Source organism: Charadrius vociferus, unplaced genomic scaffold (genome assembly GCF_000708025.1).
Source record: "Charadrius vociferus isolate BGI_N301 unplaced genomic scaffold, ASM70802v2 scaffold32, whole genome shotgun sequence".
NCBI classification, from domain to species: domain Eukaryota; kingdom Metazoa; phylum Chordata; class Aves; order Charadriiformes; family Charadriidae; genus Charadrius; species Charadrius vociferus.
The window spans coordinates 495,418-517,449 of NW_009647856.1; the positions used below are offsets into that span (position 1 = coordinate 495,418).

General features: G+C 37.3%; 1 protein-coding gene across 1 annotated transcript in view; it reads left to right on the forward strand.

The window, feature by feature from the left end:
• PTPN12 (protein tyrosine phosphatase, non-receptor type 12) overlaps positions 1 to 21,378 on the forward strand; it is a 46,395-nt gene extending 25,017 nt beyond the window's left edge. The window contains exons 11-17 of the mRNA XM_009882918.1: positions 2,781 to 2,866; positions 12,970 to 13,934; positions 15,829 to 15,906; positions 17,247 to 17,335; positions 18,137 to 18,167; positions 19,557 to 19,673; positions 20,262 to 21,378. Coding sequence (XP_009881220.1) covers positions 2,781 to 2,866; positions 12,970 to 13,934; positions 15,829 to 15,906; positions 17,247 to 17,335; positions 18,137 to 18,167; positions 19,557 to 19,673; positions 20,262 to 20,323 — 1,428 coding nt within the window. The 3' untranslated portion in view covers positions 20,324 to 21,378. The remainder of the gene's footprint in view (positions 1 to 2,780; positions 2,867 to 12,969; positions 13,935 to 15,828; positions 15,907 to 17,246; positions 17,336 to 18,136; positions 18,168 to 19,556; positions 19,674 to 20,261) is intronic.
• The last annotated feature ends 654 nt before the right edge of the window (positions 21,379 to 22,032 follow it).

The following is a 22,032-nucleotide window of genomic DNA, read 5'->3' on the forward strand; positions in this document are numbered from 1 at the left end:
ATGGAAGCTTTGCATGTGGTCTATGTGTCTAAGCTCCATATGAAGTCTGTGGGGCCAACTGACCTGTTACCTTTATCCCCAGCTTACTGGCTGGTCGCTTACTGTGGGATGAAAAGCTGGACATGAGCCAGCAATGTGCGCTTGCAGCCCAGAAGGTCAACCACATCCTGGGCTGCATCAAAAGAATCATGGCCAACAGGTCGAGGGAGGTGATTCTGCCCCTCTACTCCACTCTTGTGAGACTCCACCTGGAGTACTGTGTCCAGCTCTGGAGCCCTCAGCATGGGAAAGACATGGACCTGTTGAAGCAGGTCGAGAGAAGGGCAACAAGAATGATCGGAGGGATGGAACGGCTCTCCTATGAAGACAGGCTGAGAGAGTTGGGGTTGTTCAGCCTGGAGAAGTCTCTGGGGAGACCTTATTGTGGCCTTTCAGTACTTAAAAGGGGTTTATAAGAAAGATGAGGACAAACTTTTTAGTAGGGCCTGTTGCAATAGGACAAGGCATAATGGCTTCAAACTGGAAGAGGGTAGATTTAGACTAGATATAAGGAAGAAATTTTTTACCATGAGGGTGGTGAAACACTGAAACAGGTTGTGCAGAGACATGGTAGATGCCCCATCCCTGGAAACATTCAACGTCAGTTTGGAGGGGGCTCTGAGCAACCTGATCTGGTTGAAGATGTCCCTGCTCATTGCAGGGGAGTTGGACTAGATGACCTTTAAAGGTCCCTTCCAACCCAAACTATTCTATGAAAACTGACCAGCCTTGGTTGACTGTAATGGGAGCTTCAGTTGTGGTCATCTGAATGTAAGTGGCTTTTATCTGCTAATTGCATCTCACTCCAAAAAAAACTTGATAGTTACAACCAGTGTCAGCAGGACAATGAACTTGCTGTGCAATTTGTCTGAAAGGGCTCACAGAAGCCATTGATATAGGAACAATAGGGTATTTCTGCTGGAGTACTTCTGGGGTGTTGTGTTGGACAGCTAGGGGACGTTAGTGAGGAACAAAAAGAAAGATTAAAAGAATTAATTTTTTTCTTCACAAGAAAAGCTTCCCTTACTACACTGAAGAACAGAATTTGATAATAGACTCTTCACACTAGCAGACAGTGATATGATAGCTGCTTTAGGACTAGTAACGGTAATTAAAAACATGTAACTCATGAATCTCAATTTAAGTGAGGGTAGTTAGCCATTGAGATAACTTAGTTAAGGTTTATCTTCCAAAGCTGAAAATGCTTACCAAATTCAAATACAATGACAGTTTTGTAAGACCAGAGAAAGGTCAGTCTCTGTCACCCAGTCTGAACAAGTAGGCTGGCAGATAGTAGGCCCTGTTGCACGAACCTGGTATTGTGCTGTGGAAAAAACAGATTTGAGATGTTTGTGATTCTTTTTAAGAATTGATTTTCAAAAGAAAACTCCTGCAAGAAAAGCTTTTAGGTTAAATACATATTAAACTCAAGGTAACACTAAGCTCCTCCTTGATTTTGTTGGATCTTTGGCTGTGGCATGTGTATGGAAATGGTATATCAGCTTTAGACTTTTGCATGTTCTAGTTTTATTTTTATAGATAGACACTTATATGTATTTGTACTGAGTCTGGCTGGGCTATGGAGTTAATATTCTTCGTAGCTGCTCTTGGGGTGCTGTGCTTTAGACTTGTGACCAAACCAACGCTGACAACACACTAATATTCCAGCTATTACTGAACAGTGTTTGCACAGGGTCAACTTTCCCTCTGTTTCGTACTCTGCCCTCCCAGTGAATAGGCTGGGGGTGGGGGGCACGCAGGAGCTTGGGAGCGGACACATGGACACAAGCAGGCAGATGGCCTGAACTCATGAAAGAGATATTCTATAACACCGTATAACATCGTGCTCAGCAATAAAGAGGGCAAAGAGGGGGATTTAGTGACATTAGCCATCTTTTGCTCAGGAGCTGTCTGGGCATAGGTCTACCTGTGGGAAGTGGTGAGTGATTGCTTTTGCATCACTTATTCTGTTTTTCTTTCTCTCTTCTCCCTCTTCTTGGCTTACTAAACAATTTTATCTTGACCCATGAGTTTTCTTGCCTTTTCTTTTCCCCCTCTGGAGGCGGAGGAAAGAAGTGAACAAGTGAAAGGCTTTGGGGATCTTAGCTGCCTACCAGGGTTAACCCACAACAATATTTTATGTGTATATGCATATAAATGTTTATGGATACATATATTTATAAATATACACATATATAAAATATATATCTTATATTTCTGGCCTTCTTGAAACAAAATAAAAATCTTTGTGCTTTGCTCAGTAAGGTAAACTTCATTGTATGCAAATGGGAGTTGATTCAAAAGTGTTTTAGAACAATGCGTTAAATCCACTTGTCAATTTACAGTATCTGAAACTCTCATTTTCTTTCTATGCTTAGTGTTATCTTCAATGGACTGATTGTACAAGTGAAAATAATTAGACTGATTGGAAAAATAAATGCTTTCAACACTAACCTGAAAGATCAGCTTTTGAGATTTTTTTCTAGTAGATTATACAATTACATGTGAAACAAAATGTTTAGTCAGAAAAATTTGAAGTTGGATACACATAATGTAATATTGTGAATTTAGAGTAGAATTTAATCTGTATGTACTGTTGAAAGTGACTATGTGACAGCCAAAAATATATAATACTGTCATACATTATTCTCAAGTATCATTATGGATCTTTGAACCTTACAGTTTAAGTATTGTGTGTATCAGCTTTACAGACATTAACGAAAACTTTTTCTTTTCATCAGGATGAAAATAATACAGAGAATGCTGTCAGTTCTTCAGATGCTGAGAAACAGGATTCTCCTCCACCAAAGCCTCCACGGACCCGCAGGTAGCTAACTAAGTTAATTTACTACTTTAAGCTGACAGATTGACATGCTTCATAAATAAAAAGTCGAATAAAACTACTGATACTGTAAAGACTTTTAAGATGCAATCTTTTTCTATTTGGAAATATACATAATACAAATAGAAGTCTTGTCATTGACTCTGTAAATACACGCTTTAATATCTTTGTGAAGTCTGTGTTTGAATATACCAATCTTGCCATGACTATGTGTGAGTAGACAAGCATACTCCTTTAGTGGTCAGACTTGTTAGATCTACTTGTGCTCTAATTCTGCTAGGTGATAGTAGCAAAACATACTTCAAAATAGGCTCCAATAATGACTGAGCCCTCATTTTTTGAGTCAAAACCATTATGAAACATATCCATTTATTCAAGAAAATGTTACCTTACAGACAAGTACTGCTATTGACTAGAATATTTCAACAAAATGCTGTTCTTATTGAGAAGAAAAATTGGTCTCAGCAGTTCTTTCATTCAACAGAAGAAAAAGAAAATCCTCTCTAGCTCTTAAATACATAGACTTGACTTTAAGGAAGCCAAAAGTAAATCTGAACTAACAGATTCATGTGCCTAAAATGGTTACCCAACCTGAGCACTAGACAGCTAAAGAAGCAACTCTGCTGAAGTCGGTGCCTACGTTCCTTTGCTAGTTTGTGCAAGGCTTATACAGACCTTTAGCAGGTGATCGTGCCTGTGCTACACTGCCTGTAGTTAAATATACATTTAAGGTAAGCAGTTGGGTTTCCTAAGGTTGTAGAATGACATAAGAAACTACCAGCCAGTTAATATTATTGTATAATGTTTAGTCATATAAGGAAAGTAGTTTTACTGCTTTAAAATATAATCAAACTGGAGTAGTGCAAATTCAGGTTGGTAGTGGGAATTACTATTGATTTGATATTTCAATGGTTAAAGGTAGAAGATGTCAATTAACCACTTCTTTGCAGTACTGCATGTGACAGGGTACAAAAAGATGTGGTAAAATGAGCCCATTTTTGAGGGGCTAGCAAGATGACAGCAGTGATTACACAATAAAATGAATTTTAACTTCTGCATTTTCTCGGTTTGGTAAAGGGGGATGTTTAAATGTGCATATTTATATCAAAAATATAATTGGACATAGCCATTTGAAAATTGGTGACTCAGAATGGGTAGCAGTGTGTGTGTATGTTCAATATTGCAACATCATCTTCTTGTCACATAGTGTAAAACTGGGTATGGCAGTGTTCCACTTGGCTATCAACTAGTAATTTGGGCCAGATCTGGGATATTGCATGCAATTCTAACACCCATTCTAATGAGGATATCTGAGAACTATCATAAACTATCATCATAGAACTAATTGCTCTACTTCTTTAGTGGCCCTGGGGATAGTATTTGCAATAAGATAGCTTTGGAAATAATGTATGGTAACAACCATTAATGATACAGTAGGATAAGAATATAAGTAGCTGTTATAGTTAACTTAGCGTTAGTTATATCAAGCCAGAAGTTAGAGGAGAATATGACATTGAAAGAGAGATGGAAATTAGTTGGGGCTTTTCACAAACAAATGGCAGAGTTTGTGCTATGTAGGTAATATCATTTTTACTTTATTTAGATTGATGGTAATGTGATTGTATTCAGTTATGTAGATTAAGATGATGACAGAGGAGTCTGTTAACCTGTGTTTGTGATGAGTTCCAAGCTCTTCTTGAACCTTAGTCACGGAATTTAGATATGATTTCTGTCCGATAGGTAATTTTCTTATTAGTGTTCATTGAAATAATCTTTAGTGTACATAGTTTATCATTTTTATATATTCATGCAAACATCATATATGCATAATTCATGTTTTAGCACACATCTGTTCTTTCTTATCTGCATTGCATTGTTCTTTACTTGCTGCATTAAGTTAAAATCTTTTAATCTCTCTCATAAAACCTGGTCTTTTTTGGGCCTGCTTCCATAAACTCATACTTTCCCATCTGCCAGCACTGGCAGGAAGATTGTTTCCTTAGAGGTGAATAAATAGAAGCTTTTAGCAAAGCTGTTGTCTTTTTCAAATAAACATTATTTTTGAAAAACAATTAATTACACCCCTCATGGAAGATGCTTCTGAGGAGAGACCTTTATTTGCTCTTAGTCACATGTGCTCGGAATACCCACTAATGAGAGTGTTTTTTCTTGATGTGGGAGTTAATCTTACAAATACGCAGCCTGATTCAGTCAGGATTTAGAGCCAGGTTTTGCATGTTGTGGATGTTCTGGCATAGGTTGACATCCATTTCCTGGGGAGGATGGGAGAGCAGAATCCTTGAAAGATTCTAATTTAATCCCTATATGGAGAAGGAAACTGTTAAACATGGTACATCTCTTATTGCATCTGTAGATTTTTTCCCCAAACCATTCTCTTACCACTTTTTTTTTTTCACGTCCCTTCTAGTATTTTTCTCTACATTGCTGTGACTAAAAATAGCTTGGTACAACTATTTTAAGTATTTGTCTACATCTTTTTGTAGTGAATGTTTTCAAGTGGTGTTTAAGAGTTATTGTCTTTACAGATAAATTCACATTCAATGGGAACTCTGAAATAATCTAGTTCAACCCACATTTTTCGTTTGACTTAGAATTTTTGCCTGAAATTTGCTTAAAATACTCTGTTCAGTAACATTTTTAGGTGGCTGGCCAAATGTGTATTTGAGTTGTACGTGCACTGTCTCTGAAGAAGTTACAAGCAAGTTGCTAAAGTTAATATTTTTTAAAAGGAATAAGGCTTTTTAATTCTTTATATGCTGTGTTGTAGTTGGCTTTAGAATGTGTAATTAGTAAAGCAACATGCATTTATTTTTTTTAAGTGAAGGTTTAACATTTGCTTTTTTTCCAAAGCAAAAAGGACTACAGTGACTAATACTGAACAGTACTGTGTCCTAGCTTGGTTTCAGGTGAACTTGCCTGAGATGATCCTGACCAAGTAGGAGGAAAATTTATTTACGTCTCTTGATGTAATGTTTGTCTTCCATTCTGCTATCGGACCAAGCTATATTTGCTTAGATGGTAATGATTATGACTCCTGTTAGTTGTTTTCTGACAGCCCTAAGGCTATTTGCTGGATGAGATGGTGACATCTCATCTACAGCACTTTTCAGTGGCTAACTACTCGGTACATTGTAGAATTTTTCAGTAAAAGTAGCTTTCTTACCTGTCTCTCTCTTGTTGGTCACAGGATCGTAGGACAGGTCATCTCTGCATTATATTTGAATTTGCAGATCTCTTCCTCTTAAAGTGTATCTATCAAGTTAACTCTCGTATCTGTACTAAGTAAGGATGAGATGCCATTCAAGACTTTTGCCATATAATATAGAAAGCTTACTTGGAGAGGAATAGAGGGATAATTAATTTTAGTACTTTCATCAGCCTAGGGATGTCTTAGGGAAGGAGTGCTACAAAGTGTAACTTCCAGTTGTTCCTTTCTAGGCTTCTTTTATGTCTTTCTCTTGGAAGTTACAAGTATCTTTAGGCTATTGATAGCAAATCAATATTAAATTAGAATTTTGTTTACTTAACTCACCATGAAGCATCTACCTGTACTTGTTTTGTAGAGGTTCTGGAATTGTATTGCCTTCCAACCTTTTATCACCTTGTAATGCTTTAACATAATTCACACTTGCTGTACAATATGTTGACGTAGTCATTTAGATTAACGTCTATCTGCACTTGATGTCAACACTAAAAAAAAAAATCAAATAATATTACTCCTTGATTATTATGAAGGTAAACAAGAACAACTCATGAGTGCGTACATCAGCACCTTATTCTAGAAATTGCTTGGCTTTGCAGTTTATGATCGCTTCTTGTGAAAGTCACCTTGAACTTACAGCTGTGTTACATTTCTGTGGAGGACTTGGTGGGGTAGAAAGCATTGTTTTAGACATGTTTAACTATTTTCAGGTTAAGGCAGGAAGAGGGCATAAGTAAGTTTTTACTTTTGTTAGATGTAAGACTGTAAAGAACCAAAGTTTTAAATTTACAATTTAGGACTATACGTGATTTTACATGACTGTACAATTGGAGCTTTTTCTTCAAATCTAGAAGCAATAATGGCACTTCAGAATTCAGAGGGAGCATCTTAATACCTTTAATAATAACTTATTCCTTGAAATGTTTGTGTTTAGTAGTTCGTTCTAAAGTATTTGGAAAAGGGGGTTGTTTATTTTAATCAGGCTTGATTACAGAAAATTCTTTATTTTTAAGTTCAAATGTAATTTGAAAGAAATGGAGAAACTGAGACAAACTCACAAAAAGAAAAGATGAGGTAGCAACTTTTTTGTATGCAGTGTAATGAAGAGCTACGTGCTACTGTCTGAAGGAGAAAAGGTAAAATACTGTGGCCGTTTAACTTTTCTTCATGTTATGCTTGGACTTCAATCTAATGATATTAAAATACATTTCAAGAGTCATGTGTAATTCTCTTCTATTTCAAGCCCTGCAGAGCCCTCTCTTTGCATCTTCTGCAAATCTAAGATAAAAACCATTGGTTGGTGTTCCCTCTTAGTTAGCACTCCGATTTGTATGTCAGAATTGAAAAGCCAAAAAGTCTCATGTAACTAAATTTTACAAGAAAAATTCACCAGTTGGTTATTTTTATTCATTCCTTATACTTTTATATAAATTATCTGTAGTATAGTTTGTGACAGCTTCACTGAACTGCAGCTTTTCTTCCTCGTGGATGGCAGTGATTTAATGCTTCAGCCTGCTTACATTGAGTTTAATTTTCCTGTTTTAATTGTGAGGGAGGATGCAGAGCTTGGTATCTATTTTTGGTTGATCATAGCAGCTGCATTCCGTGACCTTGGCATCACTCTCTTTTTTTATTTGAAAATAAAACCTTACAGTATGCAGCTTAGAATAACCATGGATTACTTAAGGGTTTTTTTCCTTTTGAATGCTGGCCAAGTTTCATTTACATCTGAGCCTATGGTACCCTGTTTTAATAATACAGCTCTTTCCGTGGAGGTTAGAATGGCGTATATTTTAAAACACTCTGAAAATTTAGAATATATTGCAGAAAAAGCAAAAATAGTGTTGCCGTTGCTTCATTTCAGTTTTGGGTTTGTTTCCCAGGTGTACATTTTTGGTGGAAAGTTGTTGGAGGGTTGGGTTGGTTTATTTTTGAAAAAATATTGTACTTTTGACAAATTATAATTAATCTTTATTATGAAAAATAATTTAAAAATATTATTACCTAATGTATGGATTATCTTACAGCTGGGAAGCCATTAACCTTGAGGTCTTTGACACTAAGACACTGCACTGGCTGCTCGGGTTGTGTGGCAATAAAAGGGTATGAAAAAGCTGCCTTGATCACCTAGGGAAATGCCGTATACAGTTACGTGTGAGGAATTGCCGAGGTAGTGGAATTACAAGATAATTGGTAGCAGTTGTATATGAAGAGACACTGTTAAGGCTGAGTTCTGACAAGGCTCTCTATTTTTGATCGCACAGTGTGATTTTACAAATGTGCTTGAGAAATGCTTGCTTTTGCAATATATAAAAGTGATGCAGGGTTAATTAAAAGGTCTAATCCAGGAAAGCTTACTTCTCTTTCTCAAATGGTTTGGCATTCTTTAGTTCACTGACTCTTTTCTGTCTCAATATCCTCTTTCATGAGCTTTCTATTAATTTCCTGGTAGTTTAAGTCAAGCTGTTTTTACTATACTGTCTCCTGTTGTTCAGAATAATGTTAGTAGTTCATCTTCAGATAATTTTCTGCCTCTGGGGGGAGAAGTGTCTATAGAGCACAGCTGTTGGAGGAAGTGCCCAAAGAAAGCATTATGCAACAGCCCAAAATGCCCAAGATTTTCTGGCAAGAGTTTTGGAAAAAGCTACTGCCAAACAAAGACCTCTTAAAGGTATACATAGCCTAATATTTCTGCTTTGTGAAAAGAAACAAAAACATTATTTGTAATGCAGAACATGTGAAATAATAATACTGTGATGTCACTAAAATGGAAAAACATATATTCAGAGAAAAACATGAAATCCTTGGTGACATCTATTTCCTTTTTAAAAAAAAAAATTACATCAGAACACTATTTGGGCATCTCATTTTCAGAGCATGGATCTTCAATATTAATACAACAAAGAATGATTTTGATGGAGAATTTCTCATTTGATCATTGTAAGCTCTCATTTAAGAGTGAAGGAATGAAACTTAACTGGAATTATCATGGGGACTATTTTAATAGCTCTGTTCAGCTGTGTACGAGGGAGATGATTAATCAACTTTTGGGTTGCTGACTTGTGCAGTGTTTCCTGTATCATCAGTTCTACGCATACCTCTAAAGGGGGCTGTTTGTATATATGTGGGGTTTCTATTGTTCACTAGTGAATCAAATGGAAGAGTGATTTCATTAAACAGTAATCAGTGAAGAACTTCATGAATTTTGACTGGTGTTATGGTCCTATAATCTTGTCATATCTAGTTTAATGCTAACTTGCTTCTTTAGCTAATTGTAATGCTTAATGGTATGTCTGTACCAGATAAGAAATTAGTTTTGCTGATTGCATGTATGACTCTAGGTCAGGAAAATGAGGTCAATAAGGAAAAAACCTCATTTTCAGTAGGAGGATTTAGTGGAGATTACTGATGAGCATCACTGCTGGTAATGGGGACATGTAACCATTTATGCAAGTGAATTCCCTCTGTCTCCACCCTGGAATAGACAGGAATCCAAGGTAAATTCTCCTGTTCTCCTTAGTGTCTATTAAGTTGGAGCAAGACTGACTTTTTTTTCGCTCAGCTTATCTTTACTGATTCAAGCAAACAACTTATTCTCGAGCTTTTTCATTTTTCAAGAACGTCTAAAGGCAAAACCAGTTCCTAAATTCCTTTTAAGTTGTTTGGATGTGCTCTGGATTCCTCCTGTCTTAATGTAAAGCAATATAGCCATATCCAAGCACAGGTTGGGGAGGGAGAGAAGGAATTTGATGCCCAGCCCTTCGTGACAGGAGTCAGACAGGCAGAGAATGGAAGAAGGCACCTGGGACAACTGCAGGGGGATCTGGGGTTTTCCAGGTACAAAGATATAGTAACTTGTAGGTCATTTGGAAGCTGGGGATCTTGCAGTATTTCAGTGGGTATGGATGTTCATAAACTGAAAATCCAAGTAGTTCTCTTCAGTTTGGAATCCCTTGTATAAGGATTTTGGTTATCCATCCCATACTGCTAGAGCTTGGTGCTAATACAATCACAAGGATGAAACTCATGCTGTCGTCTGTTTCAAGTCAGGTATGCTTTCTATATTATAGAAGAATCAAGTATGAGGCAGTCTCCTATTTATTTGGTTTTTTGTTTTTTTTTTTTTTTTACATAGATTATGACAGTCTCAAGAACTTGCACTGGCTCAGTCCTTTTTAGGCCTTGCTTGCAAGAAGGGGAGCTAATAGCATTGCTTTGATTTTGTTTGTGATGTGTCATGCAGACAAGTAATGAGAGCCTGTCTGATGCCTTTCACTCGTGCATAGGCAGTGAGGAGTTCTTGTGCAATTGTGTGGTCTTTAGCCCTATTCCCTATAAGTCTTAAAAGCAAGCCAGCTGTTGGCCTTATTCCAGTGTAACGCAAACAGCATGTTTGGTACTTAATGCTTTTCTGTGTTTGACTTAATACACTTGCGGAAGAGGTAGCAGCTCAGTTTTGTAGCTGTTGAATTTTTTTTTATTTGTCTGCTCTGCTCTCCAGCAACCTTTTTGAAAATACGATAAAAGATTTGAATCATTTTTACTTGCTCTCTTGCTGTCTGACAGAGAGATTGGCATGTGCGAGCAGTATGAGAAGAAACCTCACCATGGATTGCTGGATAACGCAATACTGAAAGGATGTGGAGTGCAACTTGGCACTCTGCATTATTCTTATAAGCCTTTCTACTTGTTCTTTTAAATTAATACTTTCTTATTAACGTTGGCTGAGAAGGTGGAAAATTCTTTGGCCTACAGAGCTATATACTAGCCCATGTTTTCTTAAGTAAAAAGGCTTTTTCAGACTTAATAGGAGCAACAAGAAGAAGATGAAGACTTGGAGAAGATGGAAAGCCAAACGCCTTAATTAACAAGTGCAGGAGACTGATGCTAGCCTTCGTCAGTCTTGAGAGTGAAGTGATTCTTTTATCAAATTTCAGAATGTCTGTTGTGAAGTATTTATGTTTTGTAGTCAGCCAAGATGTGATATTAATAGCAAGCCTTTTCTTTGGTCTTGTCTGTCCATGGCTCTAAACAGTCTTGTTAATGTTTTGGCAGTAGTGACAGCCTTTCTGTGTCTAGGTACTTGTCTGATTAAAAAGGGTTTGAAAGACGTGCCTCTTATTTCTGATCATCTTACACGTGTCGACTGACTGTGATGATCCAGCTGAGATTTCTTCGAGCTGCCCTGCAGTTGCTGAAATTTATTAGCCCTGTGTTAGCATTCTTATTTCAGACTGGACTTCCTCTGTGAAAGATTTGCAGGAGCAAGACAGACAGTGGTAGAGTTGGATGCTTTCTGACTGTTCCATGTTGAATGGCAACCTGCATTTGGATACCAGACTTTCCTTACAATCTCTGGAGGTGTGGTTTCATTATGTAGTCGATGGCTCATCATGAGATTTCTTTTCCCTCCGTAGAACCTGTCAAGTCTCTAAAATGCAAATCTTCACCTGAGTTAGTAATGTATGATTAACTACTACCCTCACCTGCTACAATCTTATCTCCAAGGGAAGGTTCTAAGTCTTCTGCTGCAGGGCTGGATTTGGGTGATTTATGGTGACTCTGATATAGACTATCCCAAAAAACTAAAGGTATATGAGGATTCGGCTGACTCCTGCTTGTTCAAGCTTATTTGGGTTCTGGGACCACCTGAACTTGTCAGTAAAGACTCTCTGACCCTGGGAACTGTTTGTTCCCCTAACATGGGAGGGATGGGAGCATCTGTCTTCTAAATATTACTGTCTTGGACATTATGTGCTGGCCTGTATAGAGGGTTTATTACTTTCCATGGAGGACATCTCTGCCAACAGCAGGAAGTGATCTGAGTTTTGTACATGAAATAGGTTGGTTTTGCCACTCAAGCACGTGGCCAAATCTTACTCCTTTGCAAACTGTAGTCCATTGTGCTTTGATTTACCTGTGAGGATGGAGAGTATAGTTTCTTTAAATTATTTCATCATGTTTCTATTCTTGTCACACATTTATTTTGCACCCCAGTTACCACTCTGTTACTAGTCTTACATAATGAAAAGAAATATTTTCAAAGGCTCTGAATGAATATGCCTAATGCCTGTTTGTAGACGAGACCTTAGTCAGTTGTGCAAAATGTTTTTAGTCAAATATTTTATGTCTAATCTGAAAGTAAATTGACCATATGTCTGCAGAGCTTCTCCTTTTGAGTAGCTTTAGATGAGCTGTAATACTAAGTGCTGTGGTCTCCCTAATATGCACTGTAATTTGGATCATATATTCTACTGTAAGTGGTTTTTATACAGTGCGTACCTCATCAGCTAAATTTGGTCTGCATCATTAGCCTTACAACTATGGAGAAACTATTAAATACTCAAATATAAAACTAACGTGTCCTCCTGGACATGTGCAGAAAAACAAAAATAAAGGAAGATATTTTGTATTAAGCGGGCTGTAAGGTGGTTTTTTTTAAACAAATTTTTCTTGGCTTTATTGAAAATTGAATTCCATGTGTCTAGTTCCTCTAAGACCTTCTTAAGCAAGAAGAAAGCAAAAAAAGTACTGAAATCCTGCCACAAGAGGGCCTTTCTTACAGAGCCTTTGAAAAAATGCTTCTGGGAAAGGATGTGAGCAATCTTTGAACTAGCAATGAGGATTAATTGTGGCCTGAATGCATGTCTTTGTGATATTCTGAAAGATGTTTTGAGTGTGTTGACTTAGTTCTTGCCTACCCTATTAGTCATATTTTATATCCATTGTCTGTATGCAGTGGAAGTGCTGCTTGCAGTTAAATACTGGTATGAAAGCATTACTACTGCAGAGATAGATGGATAGATATCTAAATATTGTCAAAATACAGAAAACTTACGCAATTGTGGTCTTGGTTTTTTTGCAGTTGCCTTGTAGAAGGAGACGCTAAAGAAGAAATCTTGCAGCCTCCAGAGCCTCAGCCAGTACCACCAATCTTAACACCATCTCCCCCATCAGCTTATCCAACAGTCACTACTGTGTGGCAGGACAATGATAGATACCATCCAAAGCCAGTTTTGCACATGGTTTCGTCAGAGCATTCGACAGACCTCAACGAGAATTACAATAAGTCAACAGAACATTCAGGGAAGAATGAACCCAGTGAACGGGCAGAGAAAAGGCTGGAGCGCAACTTAAGTTTTGAAATCAAGAAGGTGCCTCTTCAGGAGGGACCGCGAAGCTTTGACGGGAACTCCCTGTTGAACAGGGGACATGCAATTAAAATAAAGCCTGTGTCAACCTGCGTAATTGATAAGAGCTTTAAGCCACAGGAACAGATTTCAGGGGATTCATTTGTAGATGCTTCTCAAAATTCGTGTATGGAGTGCAGCGTGCCACAGTCTACTACAGCCTTAATACCTTCACCAGAAAGTCTGCAGAGTCAGCAGGTTTCTGATACTCCACCAAGACCAGATCGTCTGCCTCTGACAGAAAAGGGACATGCCACATGGTCACTGCATGGGCCTGAAAATGCACTGCGTACGTCAGTGTCTGAAGACATGTCTTCAGACATCTTATGTCATGGTGTTAAAACTCTCTCTCTGATATCAAACACCACAGTTGAACATCCTTCCAGTGATAATGTTGATAATACTACTATTTCTGTTCGAGCACCCCTCTGTTTTACTAATCCTCTTCATTCAGATGATTCTGACACAGATGAGATAAACTTTGATGGAGCCATGAGCAAAAGCGCATCTAATGTTTCAACCGCAAGTGCCACAGTTTCTGCTGCCACTAATACCGAAAACGTTTCTGCCAGAAGAGTATTGCCAATGTCTATTGCTAGGCAAGACTTAACAGCTGTAACATGTTCTGAAGATGGCAAAGGTAGGTTTCATTGTGGTTCAGAAGTGCTACTCCTTAAGCTGGTTGCAACTGTAGAGTTGGACAACATAAATTGCTTTACAATGCAATTTTCTAAATGTAAATTTTAACAGTGCAGTGTGGCAGCTTCAGAAAGGGTACAACTCTTTTTTTCTCCCAGTTTTCAGTTTGCATGTGAGCTATATCTGTTACAAGGGTTAGATCGCTTTGCACCAGTTCTCCTAAACCATGTTTTATGGTGGCTTTTTCATTTTCATACTTGCTGAGGACTCTTCTGTCTGAAGCTGGGGATGTGGGTGGAATCATCAATGAAGCTTGCCTGTGAACTTACCAGCACCCTAGTTGCTTAATCATAACTGTTGGTGTGCATGATCTTACTGCATAATCATACCCTCTTTTTAATTCAAATGAAGAGTAGTTGTACCCTGAAGTTAAGAAAACCCAAAACAACAACCACCCCACACAACAACAAAAAACAAAACAAACCCCAGGAAACTCACTTTCAGTTAGTGCATACTCCATAGTGTCTTTATTTGCTGATTTTACCAAAACTGTTTCAATAGATGAAGGTTTTCTTATGCTGTACAGTAAACTTGAGATGGAGCGGGTATTGGAGAAGTCACTTTCAACACAGTGGTTTGTAACACGTGATGGAGCTCCTGTCCCTGCTGCTGGCATGTTGGCAGGACAAGCTCTATGGCTTTATTAGTTGACACGTGTTGTCTTTTTATGACTTCTGTGTAGAATACAGTTGTCAGATGAGACTTCCTATGGCAGCAGCTACTTTGAATTGGTTTAAACCTTTAATTTCTACTCCAAATTCCTGAACAGGCAGGAGTGGGGCTTTTGCTGCCAGAACAGCTTGTGTAGTACACTCCTGAGAGGTGAGAGGGAACAGACTGGGGACAGGATGTGTTACTGGCAGCAAAGGTAGCTATCTCCTTTGGCTCCTGTTTACCCCTCTGGGTAGTAAACCTTGCACTAGACTGTTTAACTAGTTTATATCGGTGGTGTGGGAGCCAGCCAGGGTGGGCCCCGAGGTGGACTTGGGAAGCAAAGCTGAGGCTTGGGGCTTTGGAGAAGTGGCTAATGTGGGGCTTCCCTAGAACTTACTGTCGCACAGTGCAGGCCTGAAAAGCAACATTGCCTAATGTCCTTGCACCATGTAATGTAGCTGTGCTGTATTGATTTTGGAAGTAAGTATGGCTAGAGCCACTCAAGAAAAAAAATAAAAATTGCTGCTCACCAGCAGTGAGTTACTGTCTCCAGCTCTGCTGAAGAGCTCAAATGTTTTTTTCAACACACTTACCACAGTTTGAGAGCTTCATCAGTGGTTCAGTTGGTAGGCACCAAGTGTGTGTAGTTACCAGTATCTGCAGAAGAGTTCAAGAAGCCAGTGTGTTGTAACGAGCTTAACTCTTACTTGCAGTGCCTGCAAATAGATGTGTAATGAACTGCAATTAAATTACAGTAACTACTATGGCTACAGTTATTGGCAAGTTACTTGTTCAAGAAGCAAATGATACCGCTGCGTTGCAGACTGTTTAATTCTGCTTATATTGTGCTGCTGAAAGCATGAAGAAGTATTCATTGCAGTTGCTGAGGCTTTTTTCTTCAAATGATTTAGACTGAAAATGCATTCTGTTTTTCTTTCTTCCATTGCATACAAACTCATTCTTAACCCCTTAATGTGAAGATAGAATTGTTAGCATGGAGTTACTCCCAAGGCGTCAGCATTGTAAACCAAAATGGTTTATAACATTTAGAGCAAATTTTCCTTTTGCTTTAAATTTCATACCAAGTGTAGGATGATCTCATGTATCAAAAGATCAACTTCTAAAAATCTAGGGGGAAAATTCAAGTCTGTTTTTTAACTTAAATGTCATATTTGATTTAGATGCTGATACTAGTGAAGACTCTTCTCCCCCACTACCAGAAAGAACACCAGAATCATTTGTATTAGCAAGTGAACAGAGTGAGTTTTTAATGTTTTGTGATAATTTGTGATAAAATGTGAAATGCATTTCAGTATTCTATTTGAATGCCCCTGCTTTTTGGTTAATCTTAAAGTGTTGGAGCAAACTGTAAAATGGAATGAAATCTAGCATGTGTAATGGCTTATTTTGAGGTTTAACTTTCACAAGCCCTTGAACACAGTCAAATTATTTCTCACTTCTGACTAAGCATACTGCTACATGATATTTAAGTATGTTGGAGACTTCAATATTGATTTTAGTGGGGCTGGTTTTCAATCTGAAGGGTATGGAAATGAGATACGGTGGCGAAATGCAATACAGTCAGGGGATTCCCCAGCTATTTTAAGTAGTTTCCTGCCGCTCCCAGGTAGCGAATGGGAAAACACATGAACATTGCTTATCTGATTCTCCTTTCCTGGGCAGCGGAAAGATGATGACATTTTGTACTGCACTGCATCCAGTGATCAAGCCCAGTTTATTTACGTTTAACAGTTTGCTCTTTGCCTGTGTCAAAAGGGTAACTGAAAAAGAAAACTGACACTTACAAATGATATGCTTATATCTTCATATTTCATTCATCAAGCCAGTAGTGGCAGAATAAAAATTAAAAAAATAATTGAAATGATCAATTAGGTGATGTTTGGTATCTTCCAAAAAACTTACTGTGGTGTAGTTATTTATTGAGGCTTTTTTTTGGTCTCACTCTTTGAAACTTTCAAAAATTCTTGGCCAAAGTAGTTAATACAGATACTTTCAGCATAAAAACATTGAAGATTTGTAAATTTGTCCCTTGAGCATCATAAGCATAGTAAGTTCAGAGTCATCCTTTCTTTGGATATTATGGACTTGCTTCTTTTCTGTGAGAACAAAAGAAACAAAGCTGCTTTTTTTTTTTCTTTAAATTAAAAAAAAAAATATTTTTTGGACTGGAATCACTAAAACCACTTCAATTTTGATTGTGTTTTTGCATTCTGTCAGTGAAGAGCAGGTATGGCTGTCCTGACTTGCATGTTTTCTGTACTTAGTATGTGTTTTTCAGATCTACATTATTGCACAGCTGGTATAACAAAATTTTTAAAACATTACTGAAAAAGAAGCTATTTTTCCTATTCTTAGGAACCCAAATGAAGGAAATGAACGTCCACAATGCAAACACTGCAGTCTCGTGTTTTAAATTATGTTGTGGAGTCTTCCCTTATCTTGAAAACTCTTCATGTAAAGAGAGATTTGTGTTTTTACAAGCATTTAATTTTAAAAAGTTGCTTTATAGCACATTTCTAATGCTGTGTTCTAATGTCACAGCATGGAGAGAACTCAAGTTTGATTTAATTTTTCATAGGCACACCCTTGCCGAAGCCAGTTACGATTGCACAGTCCGAGTGGAGTATATTACGTGATCAGCATCTCCCCGAACAGTCGGTCTCTACAGTAAGTATAGGAGACAAGTCTGTACTAATCAGTCATTTCTGGTGCGGTTGGGAGCTATGACAAAAAGCAAAATGCATACTTGTGAAAAGTTACAGCTGCTGATCATCTACAACTACCCAGTTTTTCCTCTGCCTGAGCTGCTGAACTGATGTGTAAAGAGCATGTTTTCTTTCCAGGAAAACTATCGGGTTTTCTAAGTTCAGCAATACTTTTGAAAGTCATCCTTATTATACCTTGAATTACGGCTTTAGGAGCGTGAATATGCTGCTTTTATGGAGCTTGCTGTCTGCCCTTAATCAATCATAGGCTAATTCAAGCCAGAGGAGAATTGCAGTCTCTAGTCTAACCTGCTGCACGAGGTCTGAAGAACTCGGACCAGGCTGCTCAGGGCTTTAGCCAGGTGGGTCTTGAAAACCTCCGGAGATAGAGACTTCATATCCTCTGTGGGCAACCTGTTTCACTGCCTGATAAAGTTTTTCCTTATATCCATATTTAATTTAAACAAACCCTTTTCTGCCCATCAGATTTCACTTTTCACATCAGGCTACTAGTTGCTCAAAGTCATCCAGCATAAACAGCTGGCAAAACTTCAAAAGCACAGAAATCCTCTTTACACTCATACCTTTTTTTTCCATGCACACCCAGTACACTTTACAGCCACCTTTACACACTACTAAAAAAATTTAGAAAAAAGGTAGATGTGAATTTTCAGGGACTGTAAATTTAGTATGGGAACTAAACTACCTAATTTTGCACATAATTTGTAATGCAACAAAAACTTTATTTATTTCTTATTAACAGGGTTTGAAAACAACTTCACCTTTACTACCCGGTAAGTGATGGAAAAGATTTTATTTAATTTTTTTTAATATGAAAAGGAATGTTATTTCCACTTAATCTGTCCAGTAATCCCATAAGAGTGGAAAGTTCTAGTAACCTAACCATTTGAACTGATAAAGTGTTTTGGGAGTATTTTTATTAGAAGATTAGAAACTACCAGGGAGAAATTTTTCTCCTGGAAATTCACAAATATTTCATGATCTAACCTTGAAATAAATCTATACATATGATTGCTTTGAAAGCTACTTCCAACCCACAATGCTTTCATTTAATTGGCAAATCTCTAAAAATTACAGTAGTCGTGCAACCAGCCCATCTCTTACATCAGAATACATTTTTTCCTACTGAATAAAAATTTGTCTGAACTTGATTTTTGCTCTGGAGATATCTAAGTATATTGTCAAAACACTGGCATTTCCGAAAAGGCCTTCTGTTTTTAAAGCTTCTAAGGTTTTCTGACGAAGGAAGTTACAAGTCTAATTTAAAAATTGATGTTGAACTTCAGGTATGATGAAGACAAAAATACTGAATTTTAATGAATATCATAATAACAATATTTTTTCAGCTTAATTAGAACCTTCCCATGATATTGCAATAGAAATTGTAAAAGTTGGTGAATTAATTTCTTTAATTTCATTAAGACAGGAGTAAACCTGAAATGATTTCAGCAGTGGGGATAGTGTGTGTGTGTGTGTGTGTGTGTGTGTGTGTGTGTGTGTATATGTATGTCTGTTGCGTATTTACCAAAGTCTTTAATTTTTGATCTTCTGAAAAGGCTTCAGTAAGCAGTGTACTCTATCAGCTGATGTTTAACTTCGCAGCATCCAACTTGCAGCTTCAGCTGTAAGCTTATGTCTGGCACGTATCCTCTGCTTATGCTTGAATGGGCTTGTACAGTCCGTTTGGAGCTGCATGTTAAATACCTGGTAGACTTCTTTAAAATAAATCAGTTTTCAGAGATATTGCAGATTTACTAATAGGATGGTTATACAAGTAGTGTAACACAGTTACTTATCATGTCTTCTTAAGCACCTTTAACTCAGAATATGAACAGATGCATTTATATTGATGTATTGTACGGTACTGTGAGCTCTTGCTATAAATAGGTGCTACATGGGATTTTAAATATCCATACAACCTTTGAAAAAAAAATAATTGCATATTTGGCAAACAGGAATGTGTCACTGTCACTGAACATCTGTTTCATAAACAATTTTGAAGTATGTTTTTTAAGAAATGAGAAATTGGCTTTTAAATCTTTTATTTTTGTGAAGACTATTTGATGCAAGTTGTGTTTTCAACTGAGCTGTTCTTAAAAATAGAGTTCACACAGTGCTGACTAAATGAATGTTACAGTAAGGGAGGTGTGTATCTTTTCCAGATCATCCTGAAAGAAGCAAAAAAACACCAACTGACGTTTTACCTCAGATTTCTTTTCCTGGTTCCACTGATACAAGAGGTCAAATTTCAGAATTTCCTGCAGAAGTAACAGATATTGGTAATTACAATTCTTTCAAAACATAACCACTAGATAATTTAAACAGAAGATTCACTAACATTACTAGTTTGGATAGCTGCTACTACTATCGCCCTCCAACTCACTGAGGTGCAAAACCCACACAAGTAAGCCTGCCTGTATCTTCAGCATTGCCGAAAGAGTTTTTCCCAGAATGAGCAATTCAGTCAGTCTTCACGTTGTTTTTTAGAGTATAAAAAATACAGAATTAGTCAAATGGGATATAATTTCGGTAGAGCACTGAAAACTTTCAGAAATAATACCTGAGAAAACTGCTTTGGTACACAGAGAAGAAAAAAATACTCAATAAATGCTAACAAAGGCTCTAGTACTGTATTTACTGAGAAGTACTTTCCAAGTGAGGTTTAAATAGTGAACTATAATTATATACCAGTTGTTCATGTTTGTATTTCCTATGGCCACAGTGGCTTTAGAACTCCTACTACTACAAAGGAATTTTCTAGCTTTGAGAATAAGCGTCTTCCGCAAGAGCTGGAGTATGTCTTGCAGTGATCCTTCTGACTGCATTCTTCGAGGGGTCACAATTATTAAATACATTTCTTTCCTTAGGTTTTGGTAACCGCTGTGGAAAGCCCAGAGGACCAAGAGAGCCACCTTCAGAATGGACATGATCCAAGAACCAATGGACATACTGTCAATAAATTATACTGGAAAACTCAAGTGCCACTGGGAACTAGAAAAATAGTATTCCACTTTTTTGGGGGGCGACTAACACAGAGCAGTGTAGATCTAACTACCAAATGGTACACTCTTACAGTACATCCCATGCAAAACCTTAAACATCGTTCACAACAGTGGATTCCAGTATTACAACTTAACTTTTTGCTGGGGCCATCTACCTGCCTTATTACACTTAGAAAGTATTACATATGATTTATTTTGTAACTTCAAGTATTATTGCCTTAATGTCTTTTAACCCTGTTACACGCTGCTTGTAGACATATGTTAATATAGTAATACTTTCGACAGATTGTGTTTATGGACTACTTTTTGCTAACGTTTGATTACCATGTATGCATTATTTTGTATATGTACAGGGCAAGTAAGTATATAATTTGATAAAGTTGCAATCATAAAATATTAACAGAAGATGTAAGAAATCTCTGCATGATCTAAATTTTTGTGTACCTTATTTGTAAATTATTTGCCCTGAAGTTTTAGAAAATAGTTTCTGGGGTTTTTTACAAAAATTGCTGGACACACACAGCCAGAATTACAGGTTAGCAGAGATAAAGATTGTAATACATTTTGTAAATTGTAAGCAAAAGGTTATTTTTATATTATATACTGTTTAATTGTCAGACCTAATTTGTTCTGGTTTTCATCTAGTCATGGAGATTCAGTAAGTGCCTTGGAACAGTATTGAATTCTCTTAGCCTGTGTATGTTACTTCAGTGTTTTGAGTTCATCTGGAATTAGATTATCAAAAATATTTGTACGTTTCTAGTATATTTGACCTGCCAGTAAAAGAGAAACCATTCTACATAATCAACACTCCTTATTTTTCATTTTAATGTTTCATCAGTTGCAATCTTTAGAAAATTCATCTCTCTCAACTTTCGGTATAATAGGGGTTTACAGTTTTAATATGGCGTGTTTCTAATTTGGGAAAACCAGAACACACTGGTGAAAGGACTGTTTAAATACCACTGTCTTCTCTTACAAATGGTAAATACCATTTTTGTTGTTCAGCGACTGTGTATGTAAGAAAGCAACTTATGAAGGTTCACATAGAGCCCTTGCAGCTACACTGTATCTTGGCAATATATTATGTCAAGAGTTAATCCTTATAAGGATTCCTTACTTAAACTTTTCTGTAATACAATCTTTAAATTAAAGAAAGTCAAAATCTCACTATGGGTGTTTTTACTCTTAGGAGAAAAAACCTGTGTTCAGAAGCATCCCTCACTCAAGTAGAGCGAAGTCTGGCAGTCTGGCTTAGCTTATGGATCTCGTACTTGAACAAAATAGTGACCCTCAGGACCTTATTTTTAGTAACAACTTTAAAAGTTCCGGCTAGCAATAATGCCAGAGAAACGAAGAAGAATGCTTAGAGGAAAAATGTTTATTTTAGGTAGTGAAACAATCTATTAATCTGAACTTCAGCCATGGAAACATTGCATCTGACTTACTACTTGTACCTTGAGGGCCTCTCTGCTAAAAGAGCACTAATGCCCAGATAGCAGCTCTATTATAACTTCCCAAAGGTACATAACTTGCAATTAGTGTCTTTGGCTGTGGATTAATCACTGTGCATTTGGTAGACATGACAGACCGCCTAGATGGGAGCTCTTTCAAAGAAATGTATGCACTATAAATA